At 41.1% G+C, this 18,457-nt stretch overlaps 1 protein-coding gene and 1 long non-coding RNA gene across 2 annotated transcripts; both read left to right on the top strand.

The window, feature by feature from the left end:
- Positions 1–4,482: 4,482 nt before the first annotated feature.
- LOC143099240 (uncharacterized) lies at positions 4,483–9,154 on the top strand. Its single transcript, XR_012981439.1, has 4 exons — positions 4,483–4,542; positions 7,688–7,826; positions 7,988–8,028; positions 9,138–9,154. It is a non-coding gene; the product is annotated as an uncharacterized LOC143099240 (long non-coding RNA).
- Positions 9,155–15,503: 6,349 nt separating this feature from the next.
- LOC143099238 (uncharacterized) lies at positions 15,504–18,108 on the top strand. The gene is made up of 2 exons (XM_076262336.1): positions 15,504–15,664; positions 16,967–18,108. The coding sequence occupies exon 2, from the start codon at positions 16,999–17,001 to the stop codon at positions 17,815–17,817; it is 819 nt and encodes a 272-aa protein (XP_076118451.1). The 5' UTR covers positions 15,504–15,664; positions 16,967–16,998; the 3' UTR covers positions 17,818–18,108.
- Positions 18,109–18,457: the final 349 nt, after the last annotated feature.

The following is an 18,457-nucleotide window of genomic DNA, read 5'->3' as shown; positions in this document are numbered from 1 at the left end:
GTACTAAATCATCCATCGCAAAGAATGATTTTTGTAGCACGTGCAACAAATATGTGTAGGTACAGCCCTGCCCTGAATACATCTCAACGTGCGCTCTAAAACATCTGGTTTAAATGGAGATGTAGATCATCACGGGATCATAGACAGGTTATCTTTCAGGTAGCAGCTAGCCTATATATTTTCCATTAAAAAAACATCACGTAGCGAACGTGTTGTGGCTAACTCACTTAGCTCCTGTTAGTAGCCTAGGTTATGGTCATAAGCAAATGAGATGACAGTCGAAAGATACAATTAGTGCTGTTATCGATTTGCTTGGTAGCCTATAAACGCATTTATGGTTTTCTACAAATACATCAATAATCAAATTGGCCTCCATCACTCAACCATGCTAACGGTAACATTATTTTACCTACATTCTGCTATTGATAGGATTAACGTAGCCTGCCTACTGGACCTGCAGTAAAAAACAAGCATGTCCGATAAACATTATCAGATTTATTTCGGCTTCAAGAGGAAATGGGAATTACATGTCATGCAGAAATCATCCTACCCTTAGACGTTCTCTGCGGTAAACTACTGTAGCCTACAGTCTTGTCCTTGTAGGAAGCATAGTGTCTATCCAACCCACTTTAGATTAACTTCCAACAAAATTACGTCTCACTGCAACGATGCGCCATCTAGTGGACAAACGACTACTTATCGCCAATACTGGAAATGCAGCCATGATGATGATGATGAATATTTATTTTGGCTTTCTTTTAATCCTACTGAATTTGTAATTATGTATCGGCCGTTCTAATACCGATAGTATGTGGGTGCCTGTGTGTGTGTGTGCATGTGTATATGTGTGCACCACCATCTATAGGCCAATGAGTGTAGAGTCACTAAATGTACACATAACTTCATTTTTTAGACCCCCCCATGGATGAAATTCTACGAAACTTGGCATACCCCCAGAGAATGTCAGGTTAATCATACACATAAAATTTGGTGCAGTTCTGAACGTCTTTACTGAAGAGAGGGGCGATTAAAGCAGAATGATATTGCATTTTCATTTTTTACCGGGGGGGTGCAAATCACAAATGAGTGATTATGGGCTAAGTTGATGTGGGCCCTTGAGACCAACATACCATAAAAATTTCTTCATCCTCGGTGCCACGGTTCAGGTAGTTATTTAGGAAAAACTGCATTTTTTGGGTTTCGGGGGGCCCAGCGCGGAGGGGGAGTGGCCCCCGGGGACCAAACGAAATTTTTCCGTAAAAGTCTAGTGGGGCTACATACCCACCAAATTTCATGTGCCCCGGTGTTTCGGTGCCCCGGGTATCGTTGACCAAAATTTCAGGAAGAAGATGACGGGAAAAAAAAAAAAAAAAAAAAACTTTGACAATCCCTATATGACCGCTTCGCTAGCTTCGCTAGCGGCGGTCATAATAAGTAGCCTAAAAGGCAACATTCGAAATGAGGAGAAATAAGGCAAGATAAGAGTAATTGGGGAGAAAAACTGAGTAGCCTTGGCTATTTTTAAGATCTTAACGGGAACTTAAAATAAAATTTGAGCTGAGACAAAGATGGATATTCCCCAGCTGGTTCCTTGAACCCATTAATCAGCAAGTTTAATTAAATTAATCAATCAAAAATCAATCGATGATTTGAAAATAACTTATCTGATTGTTTCTCGTCCCGTCTCCTCTCCTTGCTCGTTTCAGGCTATCAGTCTCTTCTCCATAGTAGGCTGCTTTACTCACTGACTCGTAGCAGCAAGCAAAATGATGGTTCCTGAAGCTCCTGAACTAAATGCTGTTATCCTAACCAACGAAACATTTAGCACAGCTTTGAAATCTTACGTGAAAATCTAAATTAGCCTATTATGGTCTGGGTCCGAATAGGATCACGTCACGTCACGGTCTGGACTCGGACCGCGGTCCGCCATTTGGTGATCCCTGCTGTAGATGAAGCTTGTAAATCAAACAGAAATCATCTAGTATTGCCTTAATTTTATGACCTATCCTCTTTTCGTCAATCTACTGTTTGTGTCTACTTTTCTACCTCATGCACGAGTAGACATGAAGCTGACCTAAGCCTCGCTTGAATAAACGAAGGCTAGATGCAGCTAACTTCAGTGAATGGAACGGCTTCAGCCCCAAGTGAAAGTCTACGCTAGTTCAAGCCAAGCTATTTCTGTTAGGCGCCGCCTTCATTAGCGAGGATGATGGAATACCCCTCTAAGCAATTCTTCAGAATGTTAATTAGTGTGTGTGTGTGTGTGCAGCATGCAGTAGGTCGAAACCGGGAGCTTTGTGTATTGATTCGTCGTCTGGAGGAGAAGGATGTGGAGACTGGGCGGAGTCTAACAGAACTGGCAGAGTCAAACCGCCAGCTGCAGGCGAAGATTGATGAACTACAGAAACGCCTGGAGGAAAAAGACCGCTCCCTTACACAAGCCAACCAGGTGTGTGTGTGTGTATGAGGAAATTGCCTTATTCACCCGGCGGCCATTACGAGGCTGACCGAAAGAAGGGTTCACTGGCCTGTTCTTCTTCTTCAGTGAGTTTTTTTTTTGGCAGTTTGCAAACGGAGTGCATTACCACCACCATCTGCTGGACTGAGGTGTAATGGCAAGTGTACCCTATAGCCTCGTAATGGCCGCCTGGTGAATAAGGCGAATTGAGGTGATTCAGTCACCACATTCACTAAATACAATTTCACTCATTGCAAAACACTACATGAAAACGGGAGATGGCAGCACAGCAAGAATGAAGAAAACTGTAAAATGATGGAACAAATTGTTTTATTTACAATAACAGCGATTGTCGGACGAGGTAGGGGAAGCCTGGCTTCCCTTGGCCTCCGGGAGAAAACACCACTGCTGTAGCCTGGGTGTTCCCATGCTGCCTTGCGCGCGATTTGATTCAGCTGCTAAGGCAGCCTGGAGACCATGGAGCAAATTTTCGCCTGAGATAGGGGATGAGTTATGCACAGACGCATTTGATAGACATCCGTGGCACCCAATAAACGGATCTGGGCATTTTTTTTTCAAATACGAGAAAATGAACGTTTGGTTCCCAGACCACGTCTCATTGAGAAGTGGTGGCGCTAGCCAGGCTACCACTGCTGGGGAATTGCCCCAATTACTAATTGCATGCATTGTAAGTGTGCATTGACAGGACAGGACAGTATATAAATTATTATGTGATATAAAAACTACTGATATAAAAAGAAAAGAATGATGCATTTCTGATTATTTATTCATGACCGCAAACATTATGCAGGTATAATAGCCTGTTTAAAGTAGCCTACTTCTATACTCTTAAAAGTTGCACTTAGCTCTGCAACAAAAGAGTTATAAAATGATTATTGATTTATTTATTTTTGGACTGTATTTATCTGTTGGGAGATTTCAGCAGTCTTTGTGTGTGTGTTTACAGACTGTGGTCTTACTGAGGAATGAACTGAGGGACTTGTGTCAGCAGCTTCAGACACAGCAGCGTAAAGAGAGGTACAGTGAGAGAGAGAGAGAGAGAGAGATGGTGGGGGGGTGTTATGACTGCCGTTATTCATGACTTCCACACACATGGACATGGCACACACACAAACACACACACACTCATAAGTTAACATAGACAAACACAGAAGCACACATACCCACAACAGCAAACACACACACACTCATAAGTTAACATAGACAAACACAGAAGCACACATACCCACAACAGCAAACACACACACACACACACACTCATAAGTTAACATAGACAAACACAGAAGCACACATACCCACAACAGCAAACACACACACACAAACACACACACACTCATAAGTTAACATAGACAAACACAGAAGCACACATACCCACAACAGCAAACACACACACACACACACACTCATAAGTTAACATAGACAAACACAGAAGCACACATACCCACAACAGCAAACACACACACACACACAAACACACACACACACATAAGTTAACATAGACAAACACAGAAGCACACATACCCACAACAGCAAACACAAACACACACACACTCATAAGTTAACATAGACAAACACAGAAGCACACATACCCACAACAGCAAACACACACACACACACTCATAAGTTAACATAGACAAACACAGAAGCACACATACCCACAACAGCAAACACACAAACACACACACACTCATAAGTTAACATAGACAAAGACAGAAGCACACATACCCACAACAGCAAACACACACACACACACACACTCATAAGTTAACATAGACAAACACAGAAGCACACATACCCACAACAGCAGAAACACACATACATACACACACTCGCTCACATACACATAGGATGACTTGCAAGAGTAGGGGATGGAGACATATTGACATGCGTGATTTATTTTTGCAGAGAGAATATGCAGAGCTGAGTGGCAGTCATATTTTGTACCGCTATGTGGTACATCTAGTTTATAACTTATGTAGCCTTTGATCTCTTCTGACTCCTACAGGGTGTTGCAGGAAGGGCAAGAATGGCTGCAGGGTGTTGAGAGACAACTCCAGGTTAAGGTACACGCACACATACACAAACGTGCACATAGTATACTAACACACACACACACATTAACAAGCACATACACACACACACACACACACACACACACTTGCTGTCAGTGTTAATCACATGTTAATCACGATGAGATTATGGACCATAACATGTTATTTTTTTTTTTAAATTGCGTTCATGGTGTGCCGCCAAATGTTTTTTTTATTTTTATTTTTTTTACACCGTCACTTGTGCTGTTATCAACGATTCTCTTTGGCTGCTTTCTATTCATGACCCTTTCTTGTCCTCAGACTGGCACAGACCAACAACATTTCCCAGCACAGACACTTCCTAGTGGGCTTCTGCCTGGTCCTCCTGCTGAGGTCATAGAGATAACTATATAACAGATAACAGCAACACAGCTGTGAATGACACATTTTTTAAAATAAAAAAAAAAACTCCCGATTGGCTGAAAGGCCCATTTTTTACTTTTTAAAAAGTTGACTCAATAGACATGGAATTAAATGATCCTCAAAGCACTTCAGGTATAGCTATGATCTACAACAGAGGTGGGCACACTACGGCCCGCCACGCACTTTATGCACTTCATTAAAATGTGTTGAAGGCCTAGGCTACATTTTGCTCATGCACTGGTGCATATTTCTCAATATGACAAGTCCTTTTCAACTGAACTTAAAGGTCCCATGTGTAAGAACTTCTCCCATCTAGTGTTTAGGGATTATATTGCAACCTAATAGAACTACGGTAGCCGTTGCACATCAAAAACATAACACCCAATTCACACCAAAGATCCGCATCGAGACGAAACCGTCGCAGAAGGAGTTGCAGCTGTGTAAATTAAATGGCGCACGTCGTTGCCAGCCGTCGCAAAGCATTTAACATTACCATATCTAGTCGCAGTTCATCTCGTTGCAAATCTACCTAGATGACTGCCCTAGTTCCGGACTCTTAAATAGGTGTGTCAAAACATTAACTGTTTTCTTTTGTCATTGCTTGTGTGTGATGCCAATGAAACACACTTTCGGACATGGAATAAATCATTTAATTTTCCCTGATAACTGAGCTAGTTAGCTAACGTTAGCACAGTAAACTGAAAGTGAAATGGGAATGGCTAGTGATCTTCGCTAGCTTGGTAGAAGCTAAGGACTTTGGTTAAACGTGTACATTGTTGCAAACTAACCTGAAATAGCATACAGGCATGACAACTCCTCACCTTTCGGCGAAATTCGCCATTTTGAATCCAAAATGGGGGACTTAAGTGGTTCGCGCAGATCTGATGAGAAAATATTGTGGGGTTGGGGGGGGGGGGGGGGGGGTAGGCCTATTAAAGGAGAAGTTCGGTGTGAAATTGATCTTAACTGTACTGAAAGATGTTGGCTACGCTATGCCCCCCACAGCTACTCGGCTAAAAACGGCGTAATTCGGAATGCTAGGGGGTGAGCGAAGGTGCCTGTTGGACACATGTAAGTACTCAGCAACATCTTTCAGTACAGCTAAGGTCAATTTCACACCGAACTTCTCCTTTAAGTTACAACTGAGTTTACAAACCATGCGCAGACGGGAACGCATCTTGATGCGTTGTCAGAGCCCCATTACAAACTTGTCTGATCCAGCAAGGAATATGTGAATGCAGCCCCTATGCATTTAGCCTATTAAACAGTGGAAGCTAATTTTTGCCGCGGACGCATCGCGAATAGCGACAAAATCGTGAAGCAAATAGGCATACTGTATCAGTCGCCTATAGCAAAGGGACAAAAAAATGTGAATAACTAAATAGTTGAATTAAAAGCTCCTAAACTGGGCTGGTGCGTTTTGTCGAGTTCAGAGACAAAAGCAGTGTTTGACATGGTAATGCTGTCTTTTAAGAAACGTTCAGTAACCTGATCAGATCACTGTCCTGTGTCGACAGGGTACAGTTTAACATGTGAACACTGTTCACACAACTTTATTGGTTGGTTAAACACACTAGCACAATGCCACAATCTGTATGTAGCCAAGGCTGAAGGTTAAAACATTTCAAACCAATTTTACAAATTAAAGCCTACTCTACCCAAGTTTATTTATTACCTGGTTTGGTCCAACAAATATTCTTTAGACTTATCTTATTCAGACTTATTCTAATAGTCTACAATGAAGTGTCCTTTAGGCCTATGAAATCTTCAGCCACAAAGAAAGAAAGAAAGAAAGAAAGAAAGAAAGAAAGAAAGAAAGAAAAAAAGGCACTCATGTAGATTACTGAGGAGGAGAGGAGGGCCAGACTGAAGCATGTTGCCAAACAGCGCAAGCGGGCCCCTTCACACTTTGGCCCAAGCCAAAAACAAGAAATAAAGGTATTTTTTTGTAAAAATTAGTCATTTTGTAGTTTGTTTTCTTTATAAATCTCTGGTTTTAGGCAACTTCATACTCCATGGAAGCTATGCACTATTGGCAACAATGTCACTCGCGCTTGTTTTGCTATGAAACGGCCATTTCCCTCTTTGCGCGCCCTTCTCACCTTTTTCACCCCTGACCCGTTTTCATGCCTGAACATACATTCAGCAACGTTGTGGTAGTCGTTAAGGGTTGTTTTAAGGACATGTTTGTGCATGCCCATAGCCAGGCACTCTGAAACAGTCAAAGGCGATTCAAAACGAGTCAGAAAGTCGAGACAGGACCCATTGTCAAAATTTCGGTTTCCACCACTCTAGTTCATCCAAAACAAACCAGAAAAGGGACTCAAAGTACTAAATACTGGAATTATCCTTTGAGGTGAAAATATTGCATAGTGTACCTTTAACCACCCGCTCACTCACACCTATTAACACTCAATTTTGATGGGCTTGTCTCGTACTCGTCTCGTGTTCACCTATTAACACTCAATTTTGATGGGCTTGTCTCGTACTCGTCTCGTGTTCACCTATTAACACTCAATTTTGATGGGCTTGTCTCGGACTCATCATGTTCACCTATTAACACTCAATTTTGATGGGCTTGTCTCGTACTCGTCTCGTGTTCACCTATTAACACTCAATTTTGATGGGCTTGTCTCATACTCGTCTCGTGTTCACCTATTAACACTCAATTTTGATGGGCTTGTCTCGGACTCATCATGTTCACCTATTAACACTCAATTTTGATGGGCTTGTCTCGTACTCGTCTCGTGTTCAGAGTGAGATGGTCTCTCCTGAGGGTCAGAAGCTGTTTGAGGCTCCAGTCTCTTGCATTAAAGAAGAAGAAGAGGCTGAGGAAGAGGAGAATGAGGAACAGGAGGAGGAGGATTATGGCCATGGAGAGTCCAGTCAGTCTGGTAAGCAGACACACACACACACACACACACACACACACACACACACCACACACAACACACACACTAATGTCCTGTGTTGAATATCCACTGAGTGCAACACAATTGTACTCTATTATGCTGGAGGATTAAATGTGAATACGTTTCCTTTTCTGCTTTTGCAGTAACGTTAGAGATAACTGACCCCAGATCAGAGCTGTTCCAGGTACGGTGTTTGTTACATATACACATCATGTCAAACACATGGATATGTGTCAGCTTGCTTGGCACACACACAATCACACGCGCACACTAGGGGTGGGCGATATGGACAAAAAATAATATCTCAATATTTTTTGTGATTTTGATGATAACGATAATTAGTCGATATCCTTTAAAAAAATGTTTTGTTAAAGTCTGAGTTACTTTACCGCTAATTATTTATGAATAGCATCATTACAATAATAACCAATAACCTAACCTGTGACTTTTTAACCAAATCAACCAATGCATTGTCACTCTATGACACATTTCCAATTCTGCCCCCACTTGGGTGTGTGGCAATGACATGGTCTAGCCAGCTACATTAGAGAAGATGAATAGGCCTAACAGTTTCCCAAGAGAAAGTCTGAGGCTAAAGTTCCTTTCAAACCTTTACATAGGATTCACTGTAAAACTAAGCAGACCAACAGAGTACATATCAGTTATTTCCTTCTATGTTTTGTTTATGAGCACTAGCTACAGAGGCTACCATTCCAAGTTACAGAATAGAAACTAATGCGTTAGCTTATGGCTAATGTATATGAGAAATCCCATAGAGATGCTAACGTTAGCATAATCGGTAAACGTAGATATTTACATTTACTTCAGTCCATTTACAAAAGAGTTACTTGAGAATAGTTCTTTGTTTACAACTGACTATTAAAATACTCAAAGGCTAATGTTTTCTCTCCATATAATACCGTGTAGGAAAAAACGTGACTGTCTCATAAATGCTACTTGAACAGATACTTGACAAAAGTAGCCGCATAAAATCCCAAGTAGGCTACTCTCGCTGCACAAAATAAACATTAGGCGTGCGTGGGACAATGTTGTGACCCACTAGTGATCACGTGACACTTGCTCTGCTGCAGCCAGGGGCTTCTCCCACATACACCTGCTGGGAATGTATGAGTCTTCAATGCGTGATTTCGAGTGTTTTTTCCCCATAAGTAATTTAAATACTCGATAATGTCAAATTGCACATCGTTAAAACAACAATCACGATATTATCGTAGACGATATATATCGCCCACCCCTAGCACACACACTCTGATGGTTTTGTTTACTTCTCAGACTCAGCAGGAGCCGTGTGGTGGTCTGGTCCTTGCAGTTAAAGAAGAAGATGGTGAAAATGGATGTGGGGAGCGGAGAGGCTCTGGCAAGGAGAGCATAGGTGAAAAGAGCAACACACATACACAACACACAAATGCATACACACACACACACACACACACACACACACACACACACACACACACACACACATATGACTAATATGACGTCAGAGTTCAAATGTATCATCATATTCATTTGTGTAGATAGACTGGACCTGTCCCAAATTTTCTGGCCAGCACGTGTCTTTATTGCAGTGGTTTCAAAAACTAGCATGTTAGCTACCATTAACTCATTATTATTGCACATTATGGAAGTAAAAACTCCCTTAACTGTTAATAAAAAAAAAAAACGCCCTGGCCAACTATTTTTGTCAAAAAGGAAGCGTAGTCTGTTCACACTAAGTGTCTTCTTTGTTTGTGTCTGCAGTAGAAGAATCCGTCCTCAGAGCAGAATACCCTGTCTCTTCAGCTGAAGACATCAAAACTGAACAGGTCCAGGTACAGTGGTGAAAGTCTATGATATTTGTAATGTCTAGTATAGTTATCCACTGTTAAAATCACATCTTTATTTAATTAGCCAAACTCATACTAATATTACAGTAAAATCAAATGAGTAAAAGGTACAATATACAGGTTTAGGTATTTTTGGCAAGTGTAGAGCTCCCTCTAGAGTCGCAATGTATTGATATGTTACTCTGCTATTGTAAATAGCAAACTTCTCGTGACTTATCCCCTATACACAATGCAAATGCTTTTGTTGTGGAGGTGAAGAATTAGCAACAGGCAAAAACTATCTCCAAAGAGCTAGATCTACTGACAAGGTAATGTTTCACGATTCTCATGAGATTTGTTGGGTGCCGCTCTTGGTTGTTGCATGGTTGGTTTTCTCGGTAGGGACTCACTACGTCTATGCTGTATAGCTATGCTAGGTGAACAATTTCCCTATTACAAGTTAGTTTACCATCAAATTGGCTTTGTAAAGATGAAAATCTTGCATAATGTACCTTTAAGGCAAGAACTACATCAAGCTAAAACTCTGAAGAAGAAGGCATTCTGATGCATGAACTTGTAAGTGACCTTGGCTGAATTTGCCTGGGAAGAAAATGTATTCTGGGAAAAAAGAAAATCTTATAAAGAAATAAATATTTTTTAACGAAAACACAATTATTGGCACCCCTAGAAAATCATACATACAAAATCTAACAGAAGCATTTCCCTATCTAATTTTAACTTTGTTAAGTTAATCAGAGTGTCTGTGAACTTTCAGAGGTAGTTCATTACTTTGTTTTTCACTAAGGTATGAAAATAAAGTCACACAGATGCTAAATTGTCTTGTCATTTTTCAACATCAGAAAGACAAGGGAATACACTAAATTCAAATAAAAAGAAATTGTGTTGACATTTGTAAGTCAGTGAATGTCTATAAAAACTAGGTACTTTGTTGAAAATGCCTATATTTACTAGCCTGACGTAGTCATACTCAATTCTAGTCAGAATATGAGTCTGATACTGCTCCATTGGGACATAATTATGGGGCGTGTTTTAACCGATACAGGGGGGGAATGCCTCTGCACTCAATTGGATAGACCTAACCAATCAGAGCAATGAAATAGCTTACCGTGAGGCAGGGCTCCAGAGTGCGACCAATTTGGTCGCATATGCGACCTAATTTTTCAAAAGTGCAACTAAAAAAAATCGGAGGTCGCACCGGTGCGACCAGCTATTCGAGAGAGGAAAAAGTGTCTGCATTGAAACTCTACCTTTGGTTCAATAACAGACACATATTTGGCCAATATCGTGGTTTAAACAAATCACAGATAGTGAAGGGCGGGACCCAGTGCCTGTGTGTAAATTTGAAAATGCAAACCGATAAGACTAGCCCGAGATGATGATCGATCAAGTTTATCGTTGCCTACGATAGGCCTAGTGAAACTTCCCTTCACCAAGTTCAGTCCGAAATAATTATTCACCAGAAAAATAGTTTGAACGTAAACCCGACGTACAGGAATGCCACTTGCACCAAATTTATAGGAGTCATTGCAGATGAAAAGACGTCTTAAAATTGCGAACAATGCATACAAGGCCTTCCCGAACGACAGAGATACAGATATCGCCGAAAAGGAGTGCGTCATTGACCGCAGTTACATGCAGGGAGTAACCCGGTTTTCAACAGCAATATTCGTTTTGCGCGCGAGTTGTGTAAACTCATTCTGATGGCATCAATCAATTTAATCCGGTATTTGGCGCAAACCGAATATCGCTGCTACATTTAAAGCCCGAATATTCTCTGCATGTATAACTGTGGTCATTGTGTACGGTGAATTGAATGGACACATTTAGATTGAGCATGGCCTAAAGATCATGAAGGATAGTATGTAAGACATTGAGCCATGAGATGTGCAGTGTGAAGCCCTTAAAAGGCGTGCACTGTTAACTTACTCACTGTTTTTATTTAATTCATCTTGAGATGTTTTAAGTTTAAATTTCAGCTCAGTGAAGCACTTAAAGCACCAACACTTCATTAAGTTACTTTTCTTGTAGAAGTTTAAATCATAAGTCATAGGACAACCTATATAGGACAATAACTAAGGAAGAAAAGTGAACCTGCTGCGGTGTTAAATGCGATGTGGTTGAAAATTGGGTGCACCTAACTTTTGTGCTGGTGCACCTAAGAAAAAAAGTTAGGCGCACCAGTGCAACCAGTGCAAAAAGTTAGTCTGGAGCCCTGCCGTGAGGTGTAGGAAGAAAACACACGAACCATCCTTCTCCATAAATGCCTTAACTTTGTTTTCTGGTCTTTTGTAAAAGTTAGTGGCGTCTATAACTCATAGCCTACAACACTCATTAGCGAAATATAAGAGATACGTAAGACTAGTAGGGTAGGCTATTAGGGAAAAACGGATAGCCTATAGCCCCTCTGTTTTTAAAAATAATTCTGTTCAACACTGATATGCTACAAACATGTTAAATAGCTGGGAAAGGCTGTTGCAAATCCCTCGAACAGGTGGTCAATCAGAGATTTCAAATGAACGAGGGAACATGTCACAATGCAACAGCACTGTTTTCCCTTGATGAAAGTGAAACCACGAGTTTTCCCACATCTCAACTTTGGCCAAAGTTTTCAAAAATCATCGTTTTCAGTGATAAAACCTCATTAAATAATATGCATTTTCCATATGGGGTCTTAAAAGCCATGTATCCTTCTAGCCACAGTGTTTTTGTTTCAAACATAAGCTTAATCTAAGTTTATGTTTGAACGACGACGTGATAGACTAGGCGCTGTTGCTCACCTGTCCATCATCGTAAAGCCCAATTTGATTGGTCCACCTGATTTAGGGCGAGCATACTTGCTCCACAATGCAGCAATGCCAGACCGAACTTCCCGACCTCAAATGTTGTGGGCGGGATTAAGTTGAGATGTGGGAAAACTCGTGGTTTCACTTTCATCAAGGGAAAACAGCGCTGTTGCATTGTGACATGTTCCCTTGTTCACATCTCAACTAAGCACCCAGGCTATATATTTACAGTTTAAACAATGATTAAAAGGTTCTAATCAACTGGAAATGTGACAAACATGCTTGGACAAAGACCCATGGTTATCTCTCCCCCATTTACAGTATGGAGGATGATAAGATAGGCAAAAAATTCCATAAGGACCACTATTGGAGAGTTACAATCTTCAAAAGTGACCTCACTGCTAGCTTATTTAGAGTGCATGCTAGGTAAACGCCTGTCCAGTCCTTTAATTACCAATGTAAATGGCAGGAGTCACCGAATGGTACAGTGACTTTGTCTGGAAGTGCGCTCTTTGGCTAGGAACACTTTAGGTGTGTTTGGCATACATAGAAGAATGACTTTACTGAAAAGAACCCCATGCTTAATGAGAATTATGGTGGACAGGCTGTGCTATTGTGGGGCTGTTATTATTCTCAAAGGCCTTGGGAATCTAATTAAAGTGCCTGGTATCACAAACAACATGAAAAACCTGAAAATGTTTTAAACAAAATCTGTCAGTCTCTGCCAAGATACTAAACGTTGGTCATGATTGGATCACATATCAGGTCAATGAACCACAACAAACGTCCAGATCAAAACAAATATGGTTTACTGAACGCAAAATCAAGCTTCGGCCATTGCCATCTCAGCCCCCTGGAAATTTTGTAAAGACCAACAGTCTTAAATCTCTTGCTTTGTATTCTCCAACTCTATGGGGTGTCATAGGTGAATATTACAAGCTGTTTTATTGGAAAAGGGAGGCTTAAGAAGTAGAGATGCACCGATAGATCGGCTGGTGACCGGAATCGGCCGATTTTCACGTGATCGGCCATGACCGGCGACCTGCCGGTCAGTCTGAGACATGCCGATTTTATGCCGGTCAAATGCACTCGTGCGCCGCAATTGTAACAACACCCAGAGTTTGCAAAGTTTGAAGAAGCTAGCAACCAACACTCAGGGCTGGATGTAGGGCTACAAAGAAAGCGCTAATAGGCTACTGAGTTTTTCTATGCAGCAAACGCTGTGCTTTGCCATTGGCCTACTGCGTGGAATGTACTAAGCTGTCACTTCATTAGGCTACGTAAACATCGCTCATCACCGCCCGTCACTGCCGCTAATTGCGTGCCCACAGCTGAACAGAGATAACCGATTGCGACATTAAAAATAATCAAAGTTTATCGATCATAGGCTACATAATAAGATGTCAACAAGCAGGGACAGTAGCCCTAGTAGTTCTACTCCACTTAAAAAAAAAATACTCAAAGTATTTACTGCACGTAGACTAAGGCTATGCCTTAAAATACCCTAGTCTAGCAGATTGAGAAGTGGATGTCGTGAAGTGAACAAACGATAGCCTATTAGAAAGGCAAAAAAAGTTGCTTTTGACATAGTAGCCTACAATGAAGAAAATTGATGCTCTGAATACTGAATCAGCCGTCTCTGAAAGTTTATTTAGCCTAATTGATGCATTTAACCGGAATTTGGATTTAATTTTTTCACCGCAAAACAGACGTGCACTGTTTTCATATATGGTGGAGCACCTAATCGCTATTAGCACTTCTCCCCTGTTGATTGCGTGATAGCCTAGGCTACTACCATTTTTCCCTCGCCCTCCCATAAATTCATCAATGCATATGAAAATATGACATGGTAGCATGTTCAAATGTAGGCCTATCATGAAAATTGTTCTTATATATTTAGTTGGATATTGGATGTGAGAAGAATAAAATGGGTGTTCCATAACTTAACTTAATCCATAATTTGATACTGCAGCTGAAGTTAGACTTGAAGAAGAATCTGTCTGCTCACCGGTTCCATTTTTTAACAGCCATTTCATTATTGATAAGTTGATTACATGCCTATATTAACATGCTCTATCAAAGAAAAGATAGAAAATAACTATTTGTGTGTGTGCTGTAAAATGGTTAGAAGAAATGAAATCGGAATCGGCTAAAATCGGTATCGGCAGGTCAAACTCTATGAAAAATCGGATATCGGTATCGGCCCAGAAAATTGCAATCGGTGCATCTCTATTAAGAAGGTATTATAAGCAGGTGTGCCAATAATTGTGAGCAACATGTTTTTGTTAAAAAATTGGAGGAGTTGTATAGTGTTGGGCACGACAGGAGTTAGTTCTCCACAATCGGCAATGTGGCAGATAGTGTAAGTATAAGTATAAGTATATATACTTTTTTGATCCCGTGAGGGAAATTTGGTCTCTGCATTTAACCCAATGGTGAATTAGTGAAACACAAACAGCACACAGTGAACACACAGTGAGGTGAAGCACACACTAATCCCGGCGCAGTGAGCTGCCTGCTACAATGGCGGCGCTCGGGGAGCAGTGAGGGGTTAGGTGCCTTGCTCAAGGGCACTTCAGCCGTGGCCCACTGGTCGGGGCTCGAACCGGCAACCCTCCGGTTACAAGTCCAGAGTGCTAACCAGTAGAGATACAAGCTGGGCTACATTTGAGGTATTTACAGTACCCTCCAGAATTATTGGCACCTTTGGTAATGTTGACTAAAAACAGGCTTCCCTTCAAGGTTGGATTTTTCCTATTTGTTTTTATTGTGAGATTACAATAAATCACCAACAGATTATTTTTTATACCAGATTTTAGTCAACTTTAGCATGGGGTGCCAATAATATTGGAGGGTACTGTATGTAAGATGAATACAGTACATGTCTGAAGTATTTATTTAGGATGAGTTAGGGGCCAGTTATCAGACAACCTAATGCTAACAGTAAGGTGCTGCATTTAACCAACTGGCTCAAGTTACCTCTTTTTCTCCTTCTGTGTGTGTTAGGAAGAGGAGGATGAGTCCCACTTGGCTCCAGTGTTCAGCTCTGAAGCTGCCTCATCCACCCTCTCCCTTGCAGACCCCCTGCATCTGGTCCAATTAAGCAGGGTGTCCGTGAAGTTGGTGGACTGCTGCAGGACAGGACAGCATGGGACAGAGAAGAACAGAGAAGGAGAACAGCAGAAGAGTCGTAAGATAATTCAAAAAAGAAAAATTTCACTTCATTGTTAGTCTATATCAAAAGTGGTGGTTCACTTTGTGCGAATTATGCTATTTTCTGAAAATAGAATAAGCCTACAATCAAGTAATTTTACACCACAACCTACCACTCATACAAATGTAGTTCAAAACGAAGGCTAAGTTTCTGCCAGTGACTGCCATAGAAGGCCATTTCCCTTGTCAGGCCAGCTATCGCTAGGAAAGGTGGCTGACAATTTGAGTGTGAAGCTAATTATTACTTAGCTGCTAACACTACCGCCACCACTGCACACAACTGCGAACCTAGAAACATACCTGACGTCCTACTAAATCCTCGGTTATCGCTTAATCAAGTTATGAACTTACTCGACGTAATACCAATCTTATCAAACTAGCTAGAGTTAAACCTAACGTCCTCTCTATACGTAGCAGCTATGAGTTTGTTGCTAATCGATGACAGGTAAAGCCAGCTTGGTTGCTTACTTGATTAACTAGCCAAGTCGTTAAAAACAGACTTCACACAATCCATTCGAATAAAAAACACAAATTAATTGTAACTTACTTTGGGTGTGGTAGGAAAATGTCCGTTTCGTCATAGTTTGTTGGATGAAGCAGACGCCAAGAATGTAAACTTTCTTGAAAAGAATTGAGATATGCTTGAAAGCAGTGTGGTCGAAAGCGATTAGTCATAGGATGTGTAGTTTAGGGAGCGCCAGATTGTATGCTTAGAAGCTGACGTTGCAGGTGGACCCACACCTGATTACTTTACGACCCTTCTAAATGAGCCCCCTTTGTGATGTCATAGAGAGAAAACATTTTAATCCCCTATTTCTCAAAAAGTATAAACTTTTCAAAAAATCTAAAAAGATTACTCTTGGCCAATTCCAGACCTACACAACGGTTATTTCAACAAGTCTGTACGTTAAGCGATTATAGCCGCATTCATTTTTGAAAAGGTAAAAAGAAAAGGTAAAAAGAAGAAGCCAGGAGATATCAAGATAGTGGATTCCATCCACTATAATTAGTGGGTCACACAGTCACATTGATTTGAGGACTTAATTTATTTGTAAACATAGGTAAGTACAGACGTGTACACACATTTGATTCCATTTCCATTCCATTTATGAATTATTTATTCCATTTTCCATTCCATTTATGACAGACGTTTATTAAAACATGACTAGTACATCTTCAGATATATATCCGGACATCGGACCAGCATGAGAAAAGGAAACCATGAAAACCCTGGTATGGATCTATTTCATGGCTTATTTAATGTGTTGTGTTTTCCCAGTGAAACGGACAGGATTATGCACTTCATCCTCCATGGCCCCTTCAGAGAGTCCCACGTCCAGCTGGACCCTGCAAAAAGAGCCGAAGGAGTCTGGAAGATTGTCCCGTCCTCTGCGTAAACACAGCTCCCAGCTCAAGTTGTGTAATTACACTCACACAAGAGAGAAGCTACACTGCTGTAAACTGTGCGGCAAAAGTTTCAGTCATGCTGGAAATCTCAGAGTTCACCAGCGAGTACACACCGGAGAGAGGCCGTACAAATGCACTCAGTGTGGCAAGAGTTTCAGTGCAGTAGGACATCTCAAAGATCACCAACGAATGCATACTGGAGAGAGGCCGTACAAATGCACTCAGTGTGGCAACAGTTTCAGTGTAGTAGGAAATCTCAAAGTTCACCAGCGAGTACACACCGGAGAGAGGCCGTATAAATGCACTCAGTGTGGCAAGAGTTTTTTTCAAAAGGTACATCTCAAAGATCACCAACGAATGCATACTGGAGAGATGCCGTATAAATGCACTCAGTGTGGCAAGAGTTTTTTTCAAAAGGGACATCTCAAAAGACACCAACGAATGCATACTGGAGAGAGGCCGTATAAATGCAGTCAGTGTGGCAAGAGTTTCAGTCAAGCGGGAGCTCTCAAAGTTCACCAACGAATGCATACTGGAGAGAGGCCGTATAAATGCACTCGGTGTGGCAAGAGTTTCAGTCAAGCGGGAGCTCTCAAAGTTCACCAACGAATGCATACTGGAGAGAGGCCGTATAAATGCAGTCAGTGTGGCAAGAGTTTCAGTCAAGCGGGAGCTCTCAAAGTTCACCAACGAATGCATACTGGAGAGAGGCCGTATAAATGAACTAAGTGTGGCAAGAGTTTCAATGTAAATGGAAATCTCAAAAGACACCAGCACATTCACACAGGAGAGAGGCCGCACCAATGCACTCAGTGTGGCAAACGTTTCAGTCAAATAAAATAATTCAAAAGACATCAGTGCATTCACACAGGAGAGAGGCCGCACCAGAGTTGCAGTGAAAAGAGAATGTAAAAGCTTGTTCACATTTTAAAAGCAGGTGTGTTTACCTGGGCACATCTAATCCAATTACAATTGGATTCATGACTCAGTTGGAATAAAATTACTGTTCTGAAACTGATAGTTCTGGTTCTTGATTATGATCAGTGTTGGGAAAGATACTTTCAAAACGTATTCCGTTACAGAATACATGCCCAAAAATGTCATTTGTAGCGTATTCTGTTACGTTACTCAATCTGAGTAACGTATTCTGAATACTTGGATTACTTCCGCATTGAATTGCATTTTATAAGTGTAGGAATGCGGCCATCATATCCTGCTTACGAAACAGGCCTATTCTGGTGTGTTCTTGTTCCAAATGGCTGAATGTGTTAGGCCCACAGGTATATTCACAAAACCTTGAATATATCACCATGGGACTTCATTACTTACATAATTTCCCCTGATAACCTTAAGTTTTAATAAA

This window comes from Alosa pseudoharengus, unplaced genomic scaffold (genome assembly GCF_046254945.1).
Source record: "Alosa pseudoharengus isolate Yale_2024_CS ecotype anadromous, Long Island Sound unplaced genomic scaffold, YU_APseudo_1.1 YU_APseudo_1.1_scf_25, whole genome shotgun sequence".
Classification (NCBI taxonomy): domain Eukaryota; kingdom Metazoa; phylum Chordata; class Actinopteri; order Clupeiformes; family Clupeidae; genus Alosa; species Alosa pseudoharengus.
The sequence above is the reverse complement of the archived record's forward strand: the minus strand, read 5'-3'. Positions and strand labels throughout refer to the sequence as shown.

What these genes read in the sequence shown, in the direction of transcription:
- LOC143099238 (XM_076262336.1), top strand. Translation starts at nt 16,999, where the DNA reads ATGGCCCCTTCAGAGAGTCCCACGTCCAGCTGGACCCTGCAAAAAGAG.